Source organism: Hyperolius riggenbachi, chromosome 1, assembly GCF_040937935.1.
Source record: "Hyperolius riggenbachi isolate aHypRig1 chromosome 1, aHypRig1.pri, whole genome shotgun sequence".
In the NCBI taxonomy this organism is placed as follows: domain Eukaryota; kingdom Metazoa; phylum Chordata; class Amphibia; order Anura; family Hyperoliidae; genus Hyperolius; species Hyperolius riggenbachi.
The window spans coordinates 333,137,845-333,159,303 of record NC_090646.1 but is presented as its reverse complement, the minus strand read 5'-3'; the positions used below and the strand labels follow the sequence as shown (position 1 = coordinate 333,159,303).

The following is a 21,459-nucleotide window of genomic DNA, read 5'->3' as shown; positions in this document are numbered from 1 at the left end:
TACATTTATATTGACTTTTAATCTGGAACAAGCGTACATTGATGATGTTTGCTGTCTCCAGCCCTAGGGGAGAACCGCAAATGCAGCCGACTCCAGAAGCTCCATGTAGCGGCTGGGAAAACTCGATTGCCAACAGTATTTGACTAAAAGATGGCAAACAAAAGATGAACATTTCCATTCATCTCAATTATGCGGCAGTGGAACCCTGGTGTTAAATTCAGGGACAATTGTCTGTACCAGGACTAACTTCCCTTTTTAAAGATTGGTAATTCTGTCAGTGAAGTCCCTTGATTTACACAGCCAAGTTACAAAATTTAGACCAGAAGGTTCCAAGCATTATCACAGGTACACTCCCAATCTTTACTAGTTCTCACCTCTAAGTTAGAATAGTACTAAGTACTAAGAGTTAGCACCATTGGCAGCTTTGAAATCAATCAGGTGAATCACATGATATGTGCGAAAAGAGATAAACAGCCTTCAAAGCCAAACTGACACAGCCTGTCCCACACAAAGTGCTACAGAAATATGTTATCGCTCCATACAAAATTAGTAACTTTTGAACTCAGCATTTAGTGTACCTAACCTTCAAATGTTATGACTGTATGTCTAACTGTAAAACCTCAGCCATGCTCTAGTGCAGCTGTTAAACATTTTCATTATCCTTGTTTTTTAAAATAAATAATCTGCACCCTGTAACATTTAGTTTATTTTGCCTGTGGTTGTTAATGGAAAGCCTAGTGAAAGATTTTTTTTTTTACTATGATATGTAACTGAATGCAAATGCTGTTATTTGTTACTTAAGGAAATATTTGGCTTTAGGAGTTCTAAGGACAGATAAACAGAGATCCATTAAATTATCTATTAGGGTATATGCTTCATCATATCAAATTGCTATAAATGTCCCATTATTTTTACGATCTTATTATTGTGACATAACCTTGCGACCACTGCTATATTTAAAGGTTAAGACATCTTGTTCTTGAATGACATTTTTTTCCTCTGTCTAATTTATGCGGCTTTACGTCTACCTGATAAGGATAACATGGAAGACTGTAGGAAACTTTATATTTATATCTTTGTATACAAAATAAAATAAACTGAACTTCAAAAAAATAATAGGCCATCCAACCAGTTTACCATGACTGTGTTTTCTAAGCCTGTGAATCAGACATACATCCAACATATAGACATGAGCCTGCCAGGATTCTCCCGTCTTTGCTGTGACACACCAGGTTATCTCCTGACTGCTGTTTGGATCCATTCACGTTCTTCAAGATCACACTCAGGACTGTGCTGTTCAGGATCTTATACTGATCTGCTGGAAGCCGTTTGCCATTAAGGGTCCAAAACAGGTCTTCGGCTTTCAAGCTTAAATCAGAATCCACTAAGCAAGCTGCAGTTAGTGATGATCCTATCATTAAGATTGGGTCTTGTGGGGTTATTACAGCAGGATCTGTAGAAAAAATGGGAATACATGTCATAAAACAGGACTGGGAAAATCTTGTAGGGAATTCACAGAACATTTGTCATCCAGAAAGTAATAGCCATTTGCTTTTATCTAACTCACAAGGTATTCTTTATTTGTAATTTAAATTGCATATGTCAGGGTAATCTCTACTCTCCCTGCACCGCTTGTCGTGTGACTGCAGAACATGAGTAACTGTTTGTTCAGCAGCATTAGCATAAAGCCCCTCCCCCATTCCTTTAACCCATAGGTGAGGAGTGTGATACTACTACAGCAAAGGGACTGAAAACCTTGTGACAATATTATAATAATAAATGCTTAAAAAAGGCAATTAGGTGGGAAAATAATCAAAAGATACATTGTGTCAAAAATAAAATAAATAACATTTACTTAATTTATTAAATGAAAACAGCTGTAACTGCCTGGATGATCCTTATTCATGCACTAATTAAGTAGTTTAGAATAAACCTAATGTGAGAGTATGATGGAGGCAGCCATACATATACCCTTTTAAACAATAACAGTTGCCTGGCAGTCCTGTTGATCTTCTGGCATCATTAATATTGAGTCAAAACCCTAAAAACTAGGATGAAACTAATCCAATCAGACTTGAGTCTGAGCATCTGATTTGCTTGCTTGCTCAAGGTCTATGGCTAAAAGTATATAAGACACAGTATCAGGAAGTAAGCCAGGCAACTTGAATTGTTTAAAAGAAAAATAAATATGGCAGCCTCCATGTCACTCCCTTTAAGGAGAATATGGCTGTGTCAGTACGCACATAATTAACGTATTTATAAGTTACAGGTAGAGTAATCCATCTCGAACAATGCTGTTATTTCAAGAACAGTATGTACATGTGCACTTTTGAATTTTATCCTCTTGGAGCACAAATTGTCTTGGGATTCAATTCCTTTTGACAGTTTTATCATTTTGTATGTATAAAATCTCTTTGATTTGTCTGAGGCTTTTGGGTTCTGTTTTGGTAGCATCTGAATAGGTTTAAAGTAAGTACAAATACATGTATAGAATTTGAAGTCTATATGATAACTGGTTCAAATACAATAATAATATCCAAAGCATTTGTAAAGCGCTTTTCTCCCATCGGACTCAAATCGCAAAGAAATGTCTCAGTTCAATACAAAGTTGCAAGGTGGACTGTGTTACAGAAGAACTAGTCAAGTGTTGGTAAATGCCAGACCAAACAGATGGCTTTTCAGTTTGGACTTAAATGCTTCCAGGGATGGAGATGTCCGAATTGGGTGTGGCAAGCAGTTCCAAAGTGTAGGTGCAGCATGACGGAAGGATCTGTCTCCAATGGTTTTGAGATGGACTCTAAAGGTGACCAAATTATTAGATCATCTTGATCTAAGATCGTGAGAGGTGTGATTCAGTTGTAACAGATTATACAGGTATCCAGTGCCCAAAATTGTGCAAAAATTTGAAAGTCAATAAGCCAATCTTAAATAAAATTCTCAATTTAATTAGTAGCCAGTGAAATGATGTATTAGTTCAGCCTCCTATGTTTAAATTATATTATAGTTATAGTAAACTTGCATGAATTAGCAGTAAATCGGTACATTTTTTGCAATAAAGCCATTTAACATACATGCCTGGTTTCATCTTGTGACTTAATTTTTAAGTAGAGATGACAATGCAATTTTACTGAAAAGAAAGCTGTTCACAAACCTCTCCCTATCCTATTATCACCCGTACATGAAACAGTCAGAGAGGAACTGACTGAGAGGGAGCAATAGCCAGTTTTTCGATGTGAACACTGATTACCTGAACTCTTTCATCCCCTCTCTCTGCTAACAGGTTAACTTTTTGTAACCAGCACTGCAGCTACATCTCAGTCTATTAATAAACATCTGCTGAGCTGTATTGCTGACATGCAATAAATATTTCAGCAACATAGGGAGGATCTGGACAGTGAGGACTTCTCACTAGTTTGGAACATCTGAACATCCATTCTACTGCCAGCTCCATGCTTGCTGAAGGGATCTCTGGGTTGCATGACTGACTTTCCAAAGGAAATGTATCTGGAATGGCTGTATCAAAAAGGAAAATTGTGTGAGTAATGGTTTGGCCCTTTATTTATCTTTGATGACAGTGAAAAATCTGGGAGGGTAAACTAGGACTTTAAAGAGTAGAACTAAAATGAGATATAACTGGCAAAGTTGCAATCAAAACAGAAATGAATGCATGAAATGTAAAGGGTTAGCACTACAGCCGGGAGACTATAATTTTTTTAATTAGTTTAAAATGAGGGCTTACCAACCTTTGTATACTTTAACAATTCAAAAATATGTCAATCTAAAGTGTAAAATTTAAAAAACCCTTATTCTAAGTATAAACATAGTGCAGGTCAAACAAAACTAAATATAAATAATGTATGCCTTATGCTAAAAATAATACAGGGAATTTTATGTCATTCGGCATGGTTCTTTCTTCCCAGAAAACTATGAATAACACTGCAAGAACAAATCTAAAATGATTCTTATCAATGCATAAATGAATAATCAGTGTCAGATCACACTCATGCTTCACAAAGTTCTTGCACTGTGAAGACGGAAAGTCCTATAAGGATCATAAAAATGTCAAGCATCTTAACCTCTTGAAGACTGCAGTGCTAAACCCCCCTAAAGACCAGGGCAATTTTTAGTAAATTGGCGACTGCAGCTTTAAGTCCAAGCTGCAGGACCGCACAACACAGCACACAAGTGATTCCCCTCCCCCTTCTTTTTCTCCCCTCTGATCTCCCCCCCCCTTCCAGTTGTTAGTTTTTCTGATCCCCCCCCCCCCCCCAGTACAGCGCTACTGAAGATTGCAGCGCTGTACATGTAAATAGATGGCGGTTACGACGTCTAACAGTCTCCCAAGTGGGGATTGCCGCTTGGAGACTGCCACCAAGCAGGAGATGCAAGCACAGCCTGCGATCTCCTGCAAAACAGAGCCCCAGGACTTGACGCCAATTGGCGTTAGGCGGTCCTGGGGCTGCCGCAGTGGCCACGCCCATTGGCGTGGGGCGGCAGGTAGTTAAGCAAAAACCGCATCAATAATCCAAAGTCAGAATCAGTATCATCTAAGCACCATTATAATATTGTATAATCTAATTCAGGCATATATGTAATAGCTAGATCAGTACAAATACAGTATCTGTATTATACTGTGTGTGTGCGCGTGTGTGTGTAAGAATATACTATAATTTTGATAGGACTTTTTCTCTTACTTTTTGGTACTTTTTAACCGCAGAGTGCTGAACAGTTATTTTAAATTGTGCCTCAGAAGAAGCTCGTTTTTGAGCGAAACGGTCGTCAGGCGGACCGCTACTCCCACATTGCCCCACAGCAGCTACAGGACAGGGTATGAATTGAATTGTCTATATGAATATTTATCATGGATTTATGCATGATTTGAAATACTGAAGCAATAAATGACAGATGAATGGACCTATGAACATAGTGCCGGATGGTTTATCTTTCAGTGCATCATATTCCTTACCATTCATTCACCATAACGGAAAAGTGTACTTATAACATAATGATATTAAACCATTACCAAATCATTCTTTAGGCCATAATAATGCATTACAAATGGGTTCTTATTATACATGAATATGAAATAACATGATGAGACAAATCACACATTTTGTTTGATTCATGCAAGTTTTTTTTAAATAAGTCAATTTACACAGATATTTTGAGGATGCTGGGATGTTTGGAGAAGCAATATTACACAAGGCATGAAGGTCTAGTCTCTCATGAATGTACATTGTATTCTGTTTACCAAGATTCACTAACATTTTGTACTTTGCACAGCTCTGACCTAATGGTTGGATGCTTGCTTGGATGCTTGCACTACATTACAAGATTCTGAGTACAATATCATCTGTAATGTGATCTGTCTTAATAAACCCAGCTGGAATAAACAAAAGAAAGTCCCATCATGTACACAGTTGTGCAAAAGGTGTGCAACACTCCCTTACCTACATATTTAAAAATAAATTGAATAATAAATTAACAAGGTAATGGAAGACAGAAACAGCTACAAAAATCACATAAATTAATTATTTCATAACCTACAAAAATGTATACAATAAAAATGAAGTGTATGTATTCAAAACTTATTTAGGGACCTATAGATAAAGGTGGGAAAATACCCTGTAGAATTAATGGCACGCTTCTGGAGATTTGCTGATTAATATATTCATAAAATAGAGGCTCAGCATAAATGATGGTAAACTTTATAGGGTTCACCACTTTGAAAAGTACACCAGGTTTTTGCAAATTGTCTTCCTTATAAACCAGTGATCGGCTGAATACTGTTACAACAATGTGAAAAGTATTATTATTATTATTATTACTGTTATTCATATTAACATTATAATTTGGTCAATCCTTGGCTGCAATTTAAATCAGTGAAGTCTCTCTTTATTTCTGTCTGAGGCTCCATTCAAGTTGGAGAGGCACTTAGGTATGATTACAGCAGGCGACCAAAACACTGACTACAGTGAATTGCTTTTTAAAAGTGAATCAAAGATTGCATTATTTATAATTTTCCCACCTAGTGTTTATTTTTAAAATATTCTATCATTTTTTCACAAATTTATTTAATGTCTCAATAGCAAGAAGCAGATCATAGTTAACATGACCAAACACACAATTACAGAAAAATAATACATGGCACTGTATGACTGGAGAGTCATTATTTTTAATAACCAGGTCACACCTTTTGGGTATTATATGGACTAGTTTCTTCAAGTCGACAGAAGTTACACAGTGAATTAACCGTTTAATTAACTTTTGTATATTGGCTGCCTCTTTGATATTTCTGCACTATGTTTCCACTGCAGATTCTCACTTGGGTACCCATCAGGCAGCTGGGCAGGCCAGGTAATACAATGAACACATCTGGTTTTATAGCAGTCCAGCAGAACCTCTGCTCAATAGTAAGATGTGCTGTTATCCTGCTACACAAAATCATGGTATGGGAATAAATCAGCAGCACAGGTGAGCAATTTATTGTTTAGGATTTAATACCAATATACTTTTGTGCATTCATTGTGCCATCAATAAAATTCAATCTCCCAACAGCACATTCAGCCATTCATGCAATTTAACACTCTTTTGGCAAACTATGGCATTGCAGCAATGAAAAGAAGAATTCATAACTAAGTAACACATTTACCTAGTCAGCTGTTGACCAAGGTCGATGTTGCTTAGCCAAAGCAGTCTCCTGTCAACCAGACAAACAATAGCACCCTTAGCTTGCAGTGCATGCTGCTATGGTGGGGTGCATTTGTAAACAAGCAGTCCACATATCGTTTGAGAAGCAAGATCTGTAATGCACTATAATTTCATTATTAGACAGGATTTTTATGATTAAATTATAAATATACATATCCATTCAAATGGAATTTCAGACACAACTTATACAGTATTTTTGTATGTTAGTTTTGAGTGAGGAAAAGTTAGAAGCTTAGTTAAGTGTTTATTGCTATATGGGCTCCCCTTGAACAAGTTTTCCCTCACTTCTCTCCCAACAGGTCCAGACAGATGAAGGTCGACCTTCTCTCTGCCTGTACCTCTCTCCATTTTTGTATTGCCTTGAAACAGTTTTTAACGACTTTGGAATAAATGCTATGTTTTAGCCAGATGTGCACTACCGCTTTCTTTTCTCTGCAATCAATGTACAGTGAGTATACGTGGGAAGTTGCACTCAGGCTGCAATAGCTACGGTCCTGTGCATAATTTCTTTACTATTGACAAAAATGTTTATTAAACAAAAAATAAACAATGGAGGGGCGATCAGACCCCATCAACAGAGAGCTCTGCTAGTGGGGGGAAAAGGGGGGGAAATCACTCATGTGCTGTGTTGTGTGGCCCTGTAGCTTGGCCTTAAAGCTGCAGTGGCCAATTAAGAGAAAATTGGCCTGGTCTTTAGGGGGGTTTAACACTCATTCCACCAAGATGGCGCTGTAGCAAGACGCCATGGCACACTGGGCTCCGGCTCTTCTTCTTCTATTTCCCTTCTACCCTGGGATCCACCCGTTCTTCTTTGCGGGATGGATTCCTCTCCACCAGGGGACACAGGCAGGCCAGGCACCGGTCACCGGAGCGCTGCCAGCGGTCACGAGTAACCGCTCATTCTGGGATGGAGCCGCCACCCACGTGGCTGGCCGCGGACCCCCACGCACGCCCGCCTCCTGCTCCACCCTTCAGCAGCCGCCGCTGCCAGCAACCCGGGACGCCCAGCTAACATGCCTGGGACGTAGGCAGGCCGGGTGCCGAACATCAGCAGCGGGCCAGCAGTCGCGAGAAGCCGCTCGGTTTTGTGATCAGGCCGCCACCCACGTGGCTGGCTGCAGACACCCGTGCACACCGGCCCACTCTCCAGCGAGCCACCGCCAGTAACCCAGCGACCCAGGACAAAGCGACACGGGCAGGCCAGGTGCCAGTTACTGGAGAGCCAGTGTCCCCCTCCTGCTCCACTCCCCAGTGGGAGCCGCTCTGCGTGCGAAGCCATGGAGGAGCCGCCTGCCTGCTCTGGGAGCCGCCGCTGCCTTGTAGCACAGGCAGCGGGTCTAGGAGCAGTCATGGAGGCCCGGGCTGCCTCTGTTGCCCTGCCGGGACACATCTGCCGGGTCAGGGGGGCTAGCGCCCTGCTGCTGCCGCCATGGATGAAGGCACAGCAACGGACAACCATCATCAGCTCCTGCGGATCATCTGCTGTGAGGGGGCCCATAGGCCAGGTGCTAATTTTGCTATTTTGCAGGTCTGCATCGGGAGTTGCGGGGCTGGGACTGTTGGGGACCATGTGGACTGATAACATCCATGGGGACGAAGGGACTCTGTGTCTATCTCTCACTATATGAGGGGGGTCTGGAGGGCTGCAGAGCAGTGAGCGCCGCTCAGATTGGGGCAGGCAGCTCCACTCGACATAGCCCTTGGACAGACCCCTCTGGCCTCTCCTGTCTTTCTCTCGTCAATGTGCAATGTGTACTATGTACGGAATGCTTAATGTCTGTCTACTGTAATTGTTTTTAACTTATGTAATGCTAACGTTTGTCTACTGTACCATCACTGACCCTGCTTGTGCCAAAAATAATTCCGGGTACAACTCACCATTGTACTTGGCGAAATAAATGATTCTGATTCTGATTCTGATGTAACTTTGTGGTACACCATAATGTATATGCTGATAACCATGGATCCTTATTGAGGATCAAAGTTGACCAATGAGATTCTAATAATTTGGCGTGGATGTACATTTTTTATTCATGCAAATTCACCAGCCATCAGCTATTATATTTAATGGGTTCAATCACAAGCGGCATGGATTTTCAGAAAATTAATATATCATTTTTATAATTTGCTTGACCTGATTTCAGGTAGCTGTGTGTGAATGGTCTCCAATCCTTTTGGTGTAGAAATGCAATATCTTTACACAGTTTTCCCTTGTCTTCATTTGTTCATTATCCTAAATTGATATATTCACAATTTTACAGATCACATGTAAATATATACATACTGGTGGGTTGTGGCTTTTTTTAAATGTAGTAAGTGTTAACACTTATTATCTTACGTACATGAATACTTTCATTAATAACATGTATATATATATATATATATATATATATATATATATATAATATATATAATTTGTACATGGTTTTACAAGGAGATGATTACAAGCATAAATATTGTTTTCTACATGCATTTTCACTGTTTATTTAGCTTATAAATTTAGATGTATGCTTGTGTGCTATGTTCTGTCTATCCTTTAATATCCTTACATTTTTATAAATGTACTGTGTTATTTTGCGGCTTAGCCTGCCATCTGTTGGTGTTATAAAATGCTTGCATGCAGAGAAATCATTTTTATACTAACAATGATTTGGTCTAGTACAGACAAGGTACTCTATAATCTGTGATTGTTACAACCTGCATGATCTGGAAATAAAATAAGTAAGAACCCCAATACAGAATTCCATGTTGTTCTTTGACCAACAAAATATACATTTTATATTAACACTGATGCAACACTGAGTTTTATGCTATTTGTCATAGTGAGAGCTCTGGTTGTCATTGGGCAGGTTATCCTAGGCTTGGATATATGATAGATTTCACAAGGTCTATTATGGGAATTAATGATATAACTTTTTTCACTAATCTTTGATTGAAGTAAATAATTTATTTCTTTTATGCAACCAAGGAACCATCAATAGTAATATTGGCAATAGTCTGACTTTGATTATCATATCACATAACAGCTGTAACATTTTACTCTGATAAGAGTCCACAGGCTTCACCAGACTTCAATAGTGCTACATGGCACAACAATGTTTAATGCCTCTGGTCTATCATATCATATACTATAATAGGTATAATTTTCCTAAAATAAAATTAAATATGAATTTGACTTTTTAAAAAAACATATGGTATTTGCATTAATTCAGCTTTACGTGAGCATGAAAAATCTCCAATCGTTTTAGGAGTTCTTGGGCAAAGCTCCTTGACACTGCATGGTGGCCTACTGAGCATGCCCTTACTTGCCATTAAAGTGAACCAGAGACGAAGCACCCTTGTGTATTTTACCATAGAAATCAGTGGGAACATTAGAGAAAACATTTACCATGCTCTCTGTTCCATCCTCACTGCTAAAAGTGTCTGTTATCTAGCTGAGATAAGAATCCCGGACTGAGCATTGAGTCTGGCTTTGCTATAATGACTCAGCTATAATGATTCCTGAGCACAGCCAGCAGGGGGCAGGCTTGGACTTGAAGACAGCAAAGAACACAGTCTCAGCTATAATTATTCTGTAGCAAAGCTAGACCGACTGCTTAGTCGGGATTCTTATCTTAGAGGTGATAACAGGCAAATTAAACAGAGAACAATGTAACAAAGAGCAGATTAGGTGTTTACTGTCATGTTCCCATTGATTTATAAGGTAAAATACATGAGGTTGCTTCATCTCTGGTTCTCTTTAAGCACTATACAATTGTTAGCATTATTATTAGGATTTTTATCACTTCTGAATATGCAAATCATCCTTTTGTTCCCTGAAAGCCATACACTACTTATAAATGTTTATACTGTACTCTTACAGTTAACAACAACAAAATGTAATACAAAACAGTATTGTATATGTTGTATATGGAAACAACTTTGCTTGTATCTCTGAAATGTTGTAGCACGAGTCATTTGTAAGTAGGGGACTGTCTGTATAATGGAGCTTACAGGATTTTTTGCCAAAAGCACCACATTACCTTTGTATTGTACAATCCAATAGTGCCACATGGCTCTTCTATTGTACAGTAGGTGTAGTTAAATTAATACATTGGCCTCTATTCATAAAGCATTCCTGCATGCAGTAATGCTCAAAACAGTTGACTTTGCCGACCATTTAGCAAAGTGTCCATTCATAAAAGCTGTTTCCGCATGAAAAGCTACAATTCCTGAGCAGTGCGGGAAATTACCGCCTTGTGTGGAGATTATCACAACACATGTCACTGAAGGTTAATTCATAAAGATTAGAGCAGGCGGAATGGGAACGGAGAACACCTACTGTTTAGAAAAGGAGAAAAGCCAGCGATAACAGGCAAGATAATAGGCAAGCTAATGTGGACAGACCTCCCAGGCAGCTGTAGTGAGAGCAGAACAAAAAAGGCATCCTGGAATACCAAGGCTGTGTTTTTTAACCCCTTGGGTACCTGTTTTCAGATATATTTCACATCAGAAAGCCTGCATGTGTAACATTTCTTGAAGTTCTTCTAAGCTGCAGCAATTAAATAGATTGTTTAGAATGACTATTAGACAGATGCAGCGCAGATTCAGGGAAAGGAGAGGCGATTTAAAAAAAAAAATGCACATGTAAAGGGATGCTGGGGTTGCCTCCTTTATACTAACTCTGTCTCTGCACAGAGAAAATGTATCAACTCAGCAGCAATGCCAGTTTAGTGTGGAAATTCCCCGACCTATTATCGCAAGTGTAAACTTTTTTATGAATTAGCACACAAAAGTCTAAAATACCGATACAGTATTTTCCCTCCAAGATTTTTTTTTCCTCGCAAATGTTTTATGCATAGAGCCCATTGTGAGTTCGTATGTGAGGAACCCGTGGATCTCACTATCAGGCTACAGATGAATTTTAACATTTTAACATTTACAGTTACTTTAGTTCCACCTTCTGGAAGTGGGTCTTTATGTCTTTCAGGCCATGCGTCTCCACTTGTAAAGCAATGAACATGTATTTATATCTATAGATCACAATATTAAAGATTCCAAAGCTCTAGGCGCCACACTGGAATCCTCTTTCTCTGTTCGTAAAATCAAAAGCAGTTAAACTGCTCAGCTTGCTTGACTTTACAAGACAAGGTCACAGTTCTGAATAAAACAGCCATGTCAAGAAATTGCCTTATATGGAGTGTAATTTAATTTGGCTCAAATAGCAAATGTCCTTCAAAATAAGGTAACTGCATAGCCGGTGTTCTCCATGTTTATTTTTATGCTGATTTTACAGCACCATTTCATGCTTAGAAATTTCAGACAAATTGTGAGGGGGAAAACATTTTATCCCATTTAACAAAGTAAAACAACATGTATTTTCTCATTTGTTTGCAAGATAAATAAGGCAAACCTATATGATGATGTTATGGACTAATAATGAAGTAGTAGGGCAAATGAAATGGGATGACTTACACGAGACATTCTTAGGTACATTTGCCTTGGCAAGCCTTATAACCAGGATTGGATTTGCCAATAGATACAATAGGTGTATGCCTAATGCCTACTTGCACCCTATCAGGAGGCATATCTTTTTCTAGAAACTCCACACCCAGACACCAAATAGTAACAGTTTCAGAAGAAGAATAAAGTCAACAACACAGACATAACTTGCTAAAAAGACTTTTAGGCTCTTTCTTACTAAACCCTCTTTTGCTCATTTCTGTAAATGCGTGAGTTTTCCAAATCGCATATACAGACAGTGCTATTTGCCTGAAAAAAATCATGTTAACTTTCACACTCAGTAGTTGCATTTGCAACGTGTTTTTAAAATGCACGGTATGTTGTATTTCCGACAGATTCTGTGCACTGGCTCATTTAACTGAATGGGGTCGGAACCCATACATAAAATGTGTACAAAAAAGGGCTTGGAGTAGTGGTAATCTTTAACAAACCTGGTCCCCTCCATGCTTAAACTTTTCTGGCAGTGTGGATGTTCTGGGCAAGCTTTTGTACTCTATATCGCTGGTTTTGTATATAGTGCTTGAAGGGCCCAATGTAAAATTCACAGTGGGACCCATGTCACCTTAGCTATGCTCCTACTTCCATGTAAAGTAGTGTGAGCATGATCTGGCTGTACAGAGCAGCAGTATGTACTAAATGGAGAGGAAATTAGAGATGATGGGCAAGCCACGAAAGAGCACCATGCTGAGGCATGGATTACTAAACATCATTGTTTGGTAGCTGTACACATTCTTACTTCATACTTCACCCAACACCTTGCAAAATTGTCTTAGCCACGTTTTTTCTCGTGTGTGTGTGTATGAGTCCTTAACTAAGTGCAGGAGTCTTTAGCTAGTCAATGCAGCATTAAAAATCGATCATTTCAACCCCCTAGCATATTTCTGGCATTTCACAATGTTGACCTGTATGGTCTAACATGGTGCACTAAAGAGTAAAGCTGGCAGCTACATTTGTGTAACCTTTCACAATATACTATACCATCTATCTTAGACAATACTTCAATTTTCTTCTTTGCGCCCTTTGAAAATCACCCACAACCTCAATGCAGTGTACCCAACTACATAATAAATTGTACTCCTTATTCTAGTTTTAGTGTTAGATTTATTGATTTATATATTGAGCAATTCTATACTCCTAATAAAATAAACTTAACAGTCATACTTTAGGTCTGTTTTTACAATTAGTGTTGGGGTGTAGCAGTAGTAAAGAAATGCTGCCAGGATTTAAAAAAATAATAATATGTATATCTATCAATCTATCTATCTATCTATCTATCTATCTATCTATCTATCTATCTATCTATCTATCTATCTATCTATATATTTATTTATTTTTTAAACTAGATGATATTTGGTTGTCACTCCTCCACTCTCTAGCTACAGCATTGAAGTTCATGTTTGGTTGCATAAATGAAGCTCTCCATTTAACTCCTCCTCTATTTAATGTTATCCTACTCTTTCCTTTACTCTCATCTGACCTCCTGGCCTCTTGTAAAAAAAATAAAGGCTTGTGGGGCATTTGGCTAAATCATTTAGAAGATCCCAGCTTTTTAACCCCTGCATTCTTTCATTGCTATAGCTACACATAAAGAATTAATTCTACCTAAAAAGGACTTCAACTAGTTACATAGTTATCTAGTTACATAGTTATCATGTGTGTCCATTGAGTTCTTGATCCTCACTGAACCACAGTCAACAGGAAAGAAAATCCACAAAAGGCAGATATTCTCTAAAGTACCACCTTCCCATATCTATGACCTGTATACAGTAGCTGTGGATGCCCTTCAACATAGGGACTAGGTATGGGCTGGTTCACACTATGCATGCTTATCTAAGGGCAAGTGATTTGAAATGTGCTTTCTAATGTAATGCTACATGTGATTTTTTTTTTAATCAAATCACTAAAGGGAGAACACACACATAACATTGCATTAGCAAGCACATTTCAAATAGCTGGTGCATAGAAAAGAGCTCTTAGTGAACCAGCCCTATAGAATTTGCCATAGCTACCTCCTATGGTAAGATGTTCCACATCTTAACCATCCTAAGTGTAAAGGACCCTTTTCTAAGCTAGTGGTAGAATCTTCTTTTCTAATCATTTCAAAAATATTTTTATTTGGAACTTATAAATGTTAGAATCATTACAGTCATTTTTTTGTGTTCATTACTTTGGAGCGCCATCCATAGGTTTTAAAGCTGGTATAGATCTTGTGAAAAGAAAAGCTTTTCTATTCACTGGTGCAGTAAATAAATAGCTAACATTACAAAAGCAAAGTATTCAAACTTGTTAGCTGAACTGGGTCCTATTATTCTGCGTGGAACCATTTTAACTTTACCACATTGCAGCAAAACAAGACTAACAAAGCTTCCCAGTCAAGCCAGCAGGAGGAGCTGTGAACATATATTTGTGGCGTTTTTGATGTTATATTTTTGATGTTTTTAACACTAGAGCAAATAAGTCTTAAGTGAAAAGAATGCTATACATTTTATAAAAATCTTAGTCCAGGCACAGATTGAACATTATTTTTAATTATACTGAAAAAGTATTGTTAAAAGCAAGAAAGGTTTTTGCAAAACAGAAAAGGAAGCTACCAGCTTAATCATTTCATTGTTAACTGATAACTGCCTGCTCCCACCTGCTCAGCCTGGAGCTCTCTTCCTGAAGTCACATGGGCATGAAGGGAAGGGAGCGATTGCTCAGTTATCTAAAGTCATGTCTCTCTAAAGATTAGATATAGATAAACAGCCTACCATCGCTTTAAGGCAGGTACACAAATACAGCGAAATTTGTACGGCAGCCGGCAGGGATTGGGACTCAATCCTTCAGGCAACAGTTTGGGCAGTTTTGTACAGATGCATTGCTAGTGTACCTGTAGGCTAGCGACACATTCTGTTGCTATGGAGGGGGAAAGAGAGCTGACAGAGTGGAGCACAACACAGCGGGTGTGGAAAGGGAAAGAACAATGTCATCAACTGCTGACTCATTGAGTGGGGTCGGGCTGTTGTACCTATGTTAAATTCTCAGTTGAGGCAGCCCCCACTGCCTAAGCCAAGAACCACTGTACATGTGCATGCAGCTTTAGGCTTTTGTATCTACTACTTGACTTTTAGTGCTTCCTTTTAGCTTACAGATAATCCCATGTCTGTCTACAAAGTGAAAAAAAAATACAAGACAAATAACATTTATATCGCGCTTTTCTCCTGGCAGACTTAAAGCGCCAGAGCTGCAGCCACTAGGATGCGCTCTATAGGCAGTAGCAGTATTAGGGAGACTTGCCTACTGAATAGGTGCTGGCTTACTGAACAGGCAGAGCCGAGATTCGATCCCTGGCCTCCTGTGTCAGAGGCAGTGCCCTTAACCATTACACCATCCAGCCATGACATCTTCGAGTGCATCGCCGGGGAAGAATCCCGCCTGACTCATTACTACAAGCACTCCACCATCACCTCCCGGGAGATGCAGACCACCTTCCGCCTGCTTCTGCCAGGAGAGCTGGCCAAGCACGCGATGTCCGAGTGCACCAAGGCCGTCACCAAGTACATCAGCTCCAAGTAACAGTGCCTGCCCGGATACTAAGCACAGACGCAAACAGTAATTTAGCATCTATAGCTCAAACATATATATATTATAAAAATTGCATATATACAGTAAGATGGGATATCTACCAATAAACTTCTAGTCTCACCCACTATAATATTATGCAAAAAAAATAGTAAAGTGTGGGGAGCCACAAAGTTAGCAAGTGAAAAAATTCCTTTTATTAATAATTCATATATAATTTAGAAAGCGCATGATTAGCAACCCTCCCATCCCTTCCCAATAAACGGAGTCCCCTATATTAGGACTGGCACCTGTATGATAAATTCGAGTGCACTGCAATTTATCAGACAGGTGCCTGTCTTAATATAGGAGGCTCAGTTTATTGGTTTTTAATGGGATGGGAGGGTTGCCAATCATGCGCTTACTAAATTATGTATGAGTTGTTAATAAAATGAATTTTTTCACTTGCTAACTTCGTGGCTCCCCCCACTTTACTATTATTTATAACAAATGTAATGAAGCAGATCACTAGGGCCAAACTGCATCATTTTGAATACTAGTTTAGCCTATTGAATCTACGGCAGATGCAAAGGATTTTGTGACTGTGAAGACAGGCCCTCCTCACTCAGGGAGTTGAGCTTTGGACAACTTTTGGTCACAAACTGTAGTGCTAGTTCACAGTGCTCAGTTGGGATGCAGGAAAATTCTGCATGACAACTCACTGCCCACACAATTCTATCGGTCTGTTTACAGGACGGATTGGGTTATTCTAACTCACTGCATGCAGACTTTGCATTAAAGAGGGAACATTTGCATTAAAGAGTACTCGGGTACAAAATTAGATACTTGCCTAAAGAGAGGGATACATCAGGATCCTATTGAGGCTTCCCTCCCTGCTCTGATGTTCCCCATCGCTGAGCATGGCCCCCAGAAGATTAGCAACAAGACATTGACGCTAATCATATCATGCAGCTCTTCTTCCTCCAGCGTGGCCATGCTGAGCCCACCTGCGCATGCACAGTAAGCCGAGGTACTGGTCATGCTTATAATTGCTGGAGTAGTTACTGGGGTAAAGCACATAATTGCTGGATTTTTTTATGAGGGTGGGAGGGATCAAATTATGGTTGCACTTGTTATTGGTGGAATATGAGCATGTTGAAGAGAGGCATTGGCGAGTTGAGCACTTACTATATATATTGAGTGTGGCAAAATGACTGCACTTATTTGAGGGACAGAAGTGAAATGATGGGAGCTCATATGTGGAAAAGAACACTGCAGCACATTTACACAGGTGGTGCCTGGGAAGGAGCATTACTAAACCAGAGACATTACCAGGTGGGTTGATTGCTTGACTCCACCCTTGCCATGAGGAGGGTCTTGAGAAACAACATTTAGAAAGTAGGGCAACTAATAATATTTTGTATATGTAAAAAGTATAGATTATTCAAGCTGTTAAACTCCTAAACTAGATAAGAATACTTCATATGCTTTAAGAACTTCAAGATTATGTCCTTGTGATTTGTAATATATTTGAAATTATGCTATGGGATACATTTTTAGTATGCATATAATAGAAAACAGAATAATACTGACAGAACAGTATTGTGTATCATAATAATTGTAGCTATGCAGCATTTGCATTTCACATGTGAAATGAATTAAAAAGCTAACTCAAAGTCAGATGAGGGTTTATAAGATAAAGGGCCTGAATTACAAAAGCCTTAATAAGCATCGATCTACCGCAATATGAAGGAAAATCCAGTTTACAGCATAAGTAAGAAGAAAGTCCGCTGGCGCACATCCTGACATTGCTTTTAGGTTAACAATCATTGCTGTAAGCTGGTAATTCTCAGGGTGATGAGTGCAGTGATCGCCATCAAAGAGGAGGCTAAGCTGCTTTATAAGGAGGTATTCTCTACATAACACATGCTAAAAGACATAATTATAACCTCAAATACATTTTCATTGCACAAGTAAGTATTTGTGTGAAAATGTATGGTCATGGATGCTAAAAACATGGTTTTTTTCAAATGCATTGAAGTCACTGGGGATAAGCAAATGCATTTTCAAGAAACTTTACAATTTCTGAAAAATTGCTAACATTCCATTATATTTTGATGAATAGATTGAGTCATTTTTATGATAGTGGGTTGTTCCCTTTATGTAAGACCCACCTTCCTCTTTTTCAACTGTGTCTTTGGGCTTTTTTTGAGGTGGTGGTGTGGTCTATACTTATACTATAACCTATGCTATGGTTAAGGACCACTGTATGTTCGAAACAATTGGTGTTTGTTTTCTTACCTGATTGATTTGATTTAAAGCGTAACTGTCAGGCATAAAATCAAAAATCAACTCTTTATTTTTATCTGGTAATTAAGTAATAAGAATGTGTGATGATTTGCTCAGCTGCCTGTGCAGGCAGGCAGCCTTTTGACCATTGTGTAGGTTTGCATGCTGCAGGACTCTGGAAAGAAGAGCTTTTGTCAGTTTTGCAGCTTGTGCTTGCTGAGGAATTTGCATACGTTGTCATGCAAATTGCCTGGCCACATTCATTGGAGGCATGTACTATAAGTACTATGCCTTTCCCACAATGCTTGGCTGGTCATAAGGATTTCGTCCTATGTAACACTCCTGGTGGGGTGTCAGCCTTACTCTCTGTTTGAAGATCAGCTTAGAGTAATTCCTGAATCTGCGCTAGGCAGGTTTTCCCTAGTGCAGTTAGGATTGTTTATCTGTTTGTTTGTTCTGTTGCCATTGTCCTGTCCCAACGGTGGTCGACAGGAAATGGTTCTGATCTCTGTTCTTGGAGTATAGCTGGTGCAGCGGTTGCTACCAGCTATCTCTTCTGATCTGTCTCTTTGGATCGCGCTAGCCACTTTTCGCTAGCGCTGTGGATCCTTCTGTTCTGTCTCCTGGGATCGCGCTAGCCACTTTTCGCTAACGCTGTGGATCCTTCTGTTCTGTCTTCCTGGATCGCGCTAGCCACTTTCGCTAGTGCTGTGGATCCTATCTCTCGCTTGTCCCTGTTTTCGTGTGTCTGTCTTGTCTGCTACGATCGCTTGCTGGAGGCTCGGTGAGGTAACCGTTAAGCAAGCGCTCGCGTCCTCTGTTTCATGTTTGTCTGTTAATGGTTAGTTAGGCGTGCTTGTCTCTATTGTGCTTATCACGTGGAGACTGCGCATAACCGCGTGCACTGTTGCGAATGAGTGCGGTGTTCGCAGTTAGCTAGCGTTTGTTATTTTCCGTATCTCCTCATTGTATTATTTGCTGTGCCTTTGCTAACCTCGTATTCTGTTCTGATCTGCCTTGTGTCACTTCTGGCAATCGCCTTTCTTGCGGTTGTGTTTCTGTTTCGTATCTGCTGTTGTGTGTGCGCGGTCGCGGGGTGGCGACTAGATTGGCGCACGCACATACAACCTGTCCCTTTGCTCGTTCTCATTCGCAATCGCTTCTCTTGCAATTGCGTTCTGCGATTCGTACAATTCCTGTCTGGCATTTGTCGAGGTACAGAGGATTGGTTCCTCTGCACTCTCCAGTGCCATCTGCCGACAGGAATTTCCCTCTACAGGTGCGTAGCACCTTTTGCTGGGTGCCTGCAATTATACGCTTGTGGAGGACTTCCGCCATATCAGCGCACGCGTTGTGCGCTGCTCACGGAGAAAGTTCCACAATTGTTACAGAATGCTAATCAGGCAATCCAAAAGTTAAAAATCACTATTACTTTTCTTGTCCATAAAAAATCATTCCCCAGTTTCCCTGGCTCTTATTTGGTACATCTGCTGCACAAAGGAAGTTGCAGGGCATGCTGGGGTTTCCTTCATTCTTCTTTACTTTCCCCTCAGACTTAACTAATGCAGCCTGATTGGCTGAAGCCTCTTCCCCTTCTGTTTCCCCCTCCTCCCCACATCTTCCCCCTCTGTTCCTCTCCGATTGGCCAATATTTCTCATGCTGAGAAGCTGCAGAGTCACACAATGACAATGCATTTTCTATTGCAGAGCTGGGTGGGGGTGTCTGAAGACTGGGAGGAGGGCAGCCAATGCAAACACAGACCAAGTAAGGGAGGAAATCATGTCAGGATTGGCTTCACGATACACAGAGGCAAGATTTTTTTAATATAGAAAAATCGCTAAACTCTAAATGTGCATAGTGTAATATATATGTTATGTAAGAAGAGCAAGTATTTATCTACTTATATATGTGTTGTTGTTTCTTCTGAGTTAGTATGGCTGACAGGATTGCTTAGACTACATTGGACATGTGCAGAACCTACTTTCTTTCTCCAGTCACAGTATAGTGCAAAAAGGGTTTTTGTACACTGTTCTCTATTCAGACGAAGAAGACATAAGAGTAAAGACTGGTACACACTTTCAATTATGATTGGTCTATCATTGTCCAATTTTACCACTTCCATGTAATATGAGAGCTATCCTGCATAATAAGTTCATAGTTTAAAATCTGTTGGCCCTCATGTTACATGGAGGTTGTAAAATTGGTCAGTCATTGGCCAATAAAAATTGTATGTGTGTACCAGACTTTAGCGAGATGTTTCTACCAATCTGTACCTTCTAATAACCATCAAATTCCTCCTGTTGTTCTTGAATGCACAGTTAGTGTATCAGTGTAACAGCTTAGTGGAGATGGGTTCAGCAGTTCTATAGTGCACTCCCAGTCACCTATATACAGTAATCTGAGAACTTCGGTACACTGTCAGGGGCATAACTAGAACTCTGTGAGGGCCCCAATAAAATCTGGATTCCACCTCCCCTTCCAAAAATAAAATTCCCTAACTATCATACAAACAGCCATATAAGACATAACAAAATAGATCAGATTATGTACAGTTGTCAATAACAGTCACCTCTAGCAATTTCTTTAAACCTAAATTCATAATTAAGAGGCATTTACTTATAATAACATAGTTGGACAGTATGTCCCTTAAACAGAATCTGCACTCTAAAATTCTTATAATAACAAGCATACCATTCTATTCATTATGTTCTCCTGGGCCCCTCTGTGCTGTTTCTGCCACTCCCTGCTGCAATCCTGGCTAGTAATTTTAGCAGTTTTAGGCAGTGTTTACAAACAAAAGACATGGCTTCTAACCAGCATGTGATAGGCTGAGAGAATCTTAGTCTGTGACTCATACAGAGCCTGGAGGGGGTTTGGAGAGGGTGTGTATAACTTCTATCCTATCACAAGCAGAGCAGCACATTCCTGCCTGAGTGCCTGAGCTGACAAAGCTGACAAATGAAAGAAGATTAGATTATATAACAGAGATAATACAGCCACCCGTGCAACTAGGAAAGGCTGCAGTAAGACAGACCACATTAGAACATGTATAGGAAATTATAGGATAGAAGAAATAAGGCTGAACATTTTGTTACAGAGTCTTTTTAAGCACCATAATTAAGCAGGCATATCTCCCAAATAATGTGAGTAAGCAGGCATGTCCCCCAAATAATGTAATTAAGAAGGCATAACCCCAAATAATGTAAGTGGGCAAGCATGACGCCCAAAATAGTAAAAGTAGGCAGGCATCACTTTTCCACAGTTCAGTTACACTTTTAACAGATGAGATGGTGATTTTAGCAGTGGTTCACTATTGGAGACAAAGTGTTATCAGTACATCATTGTAATAGATTGCGGAAAAGCCACCGCGCGGACTGGCAGCGAGGGGACTGGTTCCGCATTCGGCTCAGCGGTTT

General features: G+C 39.7%; 1 protein-coding gene across 6 annotated transcripts in view; it reads right to left on the bottom strand.

The window, feature by feature from the left end:
• CRLF1 (cytokine receptor like factor 1) overlaps nucleotides 1–21,459 on the bottom strand; it is a 182,292-nt gene that overhangs the window by 87,110 nt on the left and 73,723 nt on the right. For 4 of the 6 annotated variants that reach the window (XM_068233911.1, XM_068233912.1, XM_068233914.1 and 1 more), the window contains exon 2: nucleotides 1,175–1,453. The exons of 1 other annotated variant lie outside the window; for it this stretch is intronic. In XM_068233911.1, the coding sequence (XP_068090012.1) occupies nucleotides 1,175–1,453 (279 nt within the window). Of the gene's footprint in view, nucleotides 1–1,137; nucleotides 1,454–21,459 lie in introns of those variants that run through there. One more of the 6 variants, XM_068233915.1, reaches the window with a different exon arrangement.